At 45.4% G+C, this 4,542-nt stretch overlaps 1 protein-coding gene across 2 annotated transcripts in view; it reads left to right on the top strand.

Moving 5' to 3' along the window:
• The window catches only part of LOC102673591 (annulin), a 10,720-nt gene that overhangs the window by 4,849 nt on the left and 1,329 nt on the right, over window positions 1-4,542 (top strand). For both annotated transcript variants that reach the window (XM_031508568.1, XM_006611809.2), the window contains 6 exons: window positions 1,247-1,596; window positions 2,165-2,297; window positions 2,389-2,618; window positions 2,696-3,009; window positions 4,046-4,315; window positions 4,385-4,464. In XM_031508568.1, the coding sequence (XP_031364428.1) occupies window positions 1,342-1,596; window positions 2,165-2,297; window positions 2,389-2,618; window positions 2,696-3,009; window positions 4,046-4,315; window positions 4,385-4,464 (1,282 nt within the window). In that variant the 5' untranslated portion in view covers window positions 1,247-1,341. The remainder of the gene's footprint in view (window positions 1-1,246; window positions 1,597-2,164; window positions 2,298-2,388; window positions 2,619-2,695; window positions 3,010-4,045; window positions 4,316-4,384; window positions 4,465-4,542) is intronic.

Consider the following 4,542-nt stretch of genomic DNA (forward strand, 5'->3'; position numbering starts at 1 on the left):
GAATGAAAGAAGATCGGAAAATTATCGTTACGTGAATCCACGCTCGCTTTCTTTCTTTTCGAAGGAAAGAGAGAAGATCGGAAAATTTTTAAGTTGGCAACTCGCCAACAAATTGCACGCGACTCGAATCCGCGAAAATTATCGTGAAAATTTATCGTGAATTCACACTCGCTCTTTTCTTTTCTCTTCGATAGAAAAAAAAATCGGAAAATTTTTAATTTCGCGTTGCGTGAGTTCACGCTCGTTTTCTTCTTTTCGAAAGAAACAAAAAAGATCGGAAAATTTTTAAATCCGCGAAAATTATCGTTACGTGAATCCATACTTGTTTTCTTCTTTTCGAAACAAAGGAAATCGGAAAAATTTTAAATTGGCAACTCGCTAATAAATTACACGTGATTCGAATTCGCGAAAATTATCGTTACGTGAATCCATACTCGTTTTCTTCTTTTCGAAAGAAACAAAGAAGATTGGAAAATTTTTTAAATTGGCAACTCGTCAACAAATTACACGTGAATCGAATCCGCGAAAATTATTGTTATGTAAATCCACACTCGTTTTCTTCTTTTCGAAAGAAACAAAGAAGAATTTTTAAATTTTTAAATTTTGAAAATTACAATTCCACGCTCGCTTTCTTCTTTTCGAAGGAAAGAAAGAAGATCGGAAAATTTTTAAATTGGCAACTCGCCAACAAATTACGAATCCGCGAAAATTATCGTTACGCAAATTCACACTCGCTTTCTTTCCTCGTTCTTTTCTTTTCTCTTCGAAAGAAAGAAAATCGGAAAATTTTTAATTTCGCGTTGCGTGAGTCCACGCTCGCTTTCTTCTTTTCGAAGGAAAGAAAATCGGAAAATTTTTACTTTCGTCCACACTTGCCCTTTTCTCTTCAAAAGAAAGAAAATTGGAAAATTTTTAATTTCGTAAGTTCACGCTCGCACTTTTCTCTTCGAAAGAAGATCGGAAAATTTTTAAATTTTAATTTTTAAATAATATAATTAATTTTTAAATTTTGAAAATTACATGAGTCTACTTTCGCTTTCTTCTTCTCTTCGAAAAGAAAGAAGATCGGGAAATTTTTAATATCGCGAGTCCACGCTCGCTTTCTTCTCCTCGAAAGAAAGAAAGAAAGATCGGAAAATTTTCGACTTTGCCAACAACTTACGCGCGAAAATTATCATCATCGCGGATAACAGTGAAAAATGGGGTCGCAGGGCGAAATAATCGATTGGATCCTTGGATTGCCCAGGGGAGGACTTCAGCGTGCCGGTGCTCACGATTCTGGACGTGGACCCGTGCATCGGCGAGAACGGGGCGAAGCACAGGACGTCGAGATACGAGGCGATGACTCGGCGGGGCGACGGGTCGAGGCTCGTCGTGAGACGCGGCCAAGAGTTCTACCTGCACCTCGCCCTGTCCAGGGATTACGACCCGAACACGGACGGCATGTCGATAGTCTTCACCGTGGACGGGGCCGAGAGGCCGCAATACGGCCACGGCACCCTCGTCGCGACCCCCGTCCTCTTCCCCGGCCAACGATCCGAGGCTTCTTGGCCGGCTTACGCCGACTCCCTCCACTCCGCTTTCCTTCGCTTGAAGGTACGACCCGATCGGAGGTCACCTTTCTCTCTCTATCTCTCTATCTCTCTATCTCTCTATCTCTCTATCTCTCTATCTCTCTATCTCTCTATCTCTCTATCTCTCTATCTCTCTATCTCTCTATCTCTCTATCTCTCTATCTCTCTATCTCTCTATCTCTCTATCTCTCTATCTCTCTATCTCTCTATCTCTCTATCTCTCTATCTCTCTATCTCTCTATCTCTCTATCTCTCTATCTCTCTATCTCTCTATCTCTCTATCTCTCTATCTCTCTATCTCTCTATCTCTCTATCTCTCTATCTCTCTATCTCTCTATCTCTCTATCTCTCTATCTCTCTATCTCTCTATCTCTCTATCTCTCTATCTCTCTATCTCTCTATCTCTCTATCTCTCTATCTCTCTATCTCTCTATCTCTCTATCTCTCTATCTCTCTATCTCTCTATCTCTCTATCTCTCTATCTCTCTATCTCTCTATCTCTCTATCTCTCTATCTCTCTATCTCTCTATCTCTCTATCTCTCTATCTCTCTATCTCTCTATCTTTCTCTCTCCCCCTCGACTCTCGTAGATCGTGCCCGCCCCCGACGCGATAATAGGCAAGTGGAGGATGGAGATCGACACGAAGAACAAGAGCACGGACGGGGCGGTGAGTTACACGATGAAGCAGCCGTTCTACCTCATCTTCAACCCTTGGTGCCAAGGTCGGTTCCCCTCGGTTTTTTCGAAAAAGTATTTTACTCGAGAAATCCCTCTACTTTCTCTCTCTCTTTCTCTTCTTCTCTCGCGATTCAGAGGACGCGGTTTACATGGAGGACGAGGAGGAGAGGCAGGAGTACGTGATGGCGGAGGACGGGCTGATATGGCGCGGCAGCTACAATCGTCTAAGGCCGACCGTGTGGAAGTATTCGCAGTTCGAGCGTGACGTATTGGATTGCGCTTTGCACCTGATGATCCAGGTCGGCAAGGTTCGAGTCTCGGCCAGGCACGATCCCGTAGTCGTAACGCGCGTCCTTTCCGCGGCCGTGAGTATGTCTCCCCTCCCCTTTCCCTCATCGAAGAGGAGATGGTCGATCGAGCGAAGGGTCGGTTTTGTCGAAAGGTGAACTCGCCGGACGACAACGGGGCGGTGATGGGCAATTGGTCGAACGATTTCGGGGGTGGCACGCCGCCCACCAAGTGGCTGGGCTCGCAGAAGATACTGCAGCAGTATTACAAGACCAGGAAACCGGTCAAGTACGGCCAGTGTTGGGTGTTCTCGGGCGTGTTGGCGACCATTTGCCGTACTCTGGGCCTACCGTGCCGCGTGGTGACCAATTACGCGAGCGCCCACGACACGCAGAGCAGCTTGACCGTCGATTACTTCGTGGACGCCGAGGGGAAAGCGATGGAGGAGCTGAACAGCGACTCTATATGGCAAGTCCGCCACCCTCTTCCTTCTTCCCTCTCTCCCTCCTTCTCTCTTTTTCTCTCCAGAAATTTCCACGTGTTATGATCATCTCCTCCTTCTCTCTCTCTTTCTCTCTTTCTAGAAATTTCCACATGTTATGATCATTTCCTTCTCTCTCTCTTTCTCTCTCCAGAAATTTTCACGTGTTATGATCATCTTCTCCTTCTCTCTGTCTTTCTCTCTTTATAGAAATTTCCACGTGTGGAACGAGATGGATGATTATCTCCTCTCTCTCTTCAGAAATTTCCACGTGTAATGATCATCTCCTCCTTCTCTCTCTCTTTCTCTCTTTCTAGAAATTTCCACGTGTGGAATAAGATGGATGGTTATCTCCTCTTTTTCTCTTCAGAAATTTCCACGTGTAATGATCATCTTCTCCTTCTCTCTCTCTCTCTTTCTAGAAATTTCCACGTGTTATGATCATCTTCTCCTTCTTTCTCTCTTTCTCTCTTTCTAGAAATTTCCACGTGTGGAATAAGATGGATGATTATCTCCTCTCTCTCTTTCCAGAAATTTCCACGTGTAATGATCATCTTCTCCTTCTCTCTCTCTTTCTCTCTTTCTAGAAATTTTTAGAAATTTATATGTGGAATAAGATGGATGATTGTCTTCTCTCTCTCTCTCTCCAGAAATTTCCATGTGTGGATTATCTCCTCCTTTTCTCTTTCTCTTTCTCTCCAGAAATTTCCACATGTAATAATCATCTTCTTCTCTCTCTCTTTCTCTTTTTCTCTTTTTAGAAATTTCCATGTGTGGACCGAGGTGGATGATTGTCTTCTCTCGCTCTCTCTCTCTGTAGAAATTTCCATGCGTCGATTATTCCTCTTTCTCTCTCTCTCTTTCTCTCCAGAAATTTCAATGTGCGGATCATCCTCTCCTTTCTCTCTTTTTCTCCAAAAATTTCCACGTGTGGATGATCATCTCCTCCTTTTGTCTCTCCCTCTCTCTCTTTTTCTGTCTCCAGAAATTTCCACGCGTGGATCACCTTCTCTCTCTCTTCAGGAATTTCCACGTGTGGAACGAGGTATGGATGAAGCGGGACGACATATCGACGGAGTATTCCGGGTGGCAGGCGATCGACGCAACCCCCCAGGAGTTGAGCGAGAACGCTTACCGCTGCGGGCCTGCCTCCGTGGTCGGCGTGAAGAGGGGCGAGGTCCTACGCCCTTACGACAACGCTTTCCTGTTCGCCGAGGTGAACGCGGACAAGGTGTTCTGGCGGTACAACGGGCCCACGCAGCCGTTGAAGCTGATCCGGAAGGACGCTTACGGGTGAGCGTGTCTTTCGTCCCCTTCGAGTTCCCCCCACCCCTTCTCTAACTCTCGCGCGTCACTCCGCAGAATCGGGCAATTCATCAGCACGAAAGCGGTGGGCAGATGGGCGAGGGAGGATATCACTCACACCTACAAGTATCCTGAGAGTAAGTAACCGTGATAAGGGAGAAAGGTGATATGAGAGAGAGAGAGAGAGAGAGAGAGAGAGAGAGAGAGAGAGAGAG

The sequence above is a fragment of the Apis dorsata genome, unplaced genomic scaffold (genome assembly GCF_000469605.1).
Source record: "Apis dorsata unplaced genomic scaffold, Apis dorsata 1.3 scaffold_92, whole genome shotgun sequence".
Taxonomy (NCBI): domain Eukaryota; kingdom Metazoa; phylum Arthropoda; class Insecta; order Hymenoptera; family Apidae; genus Apis; species Apis dorsata.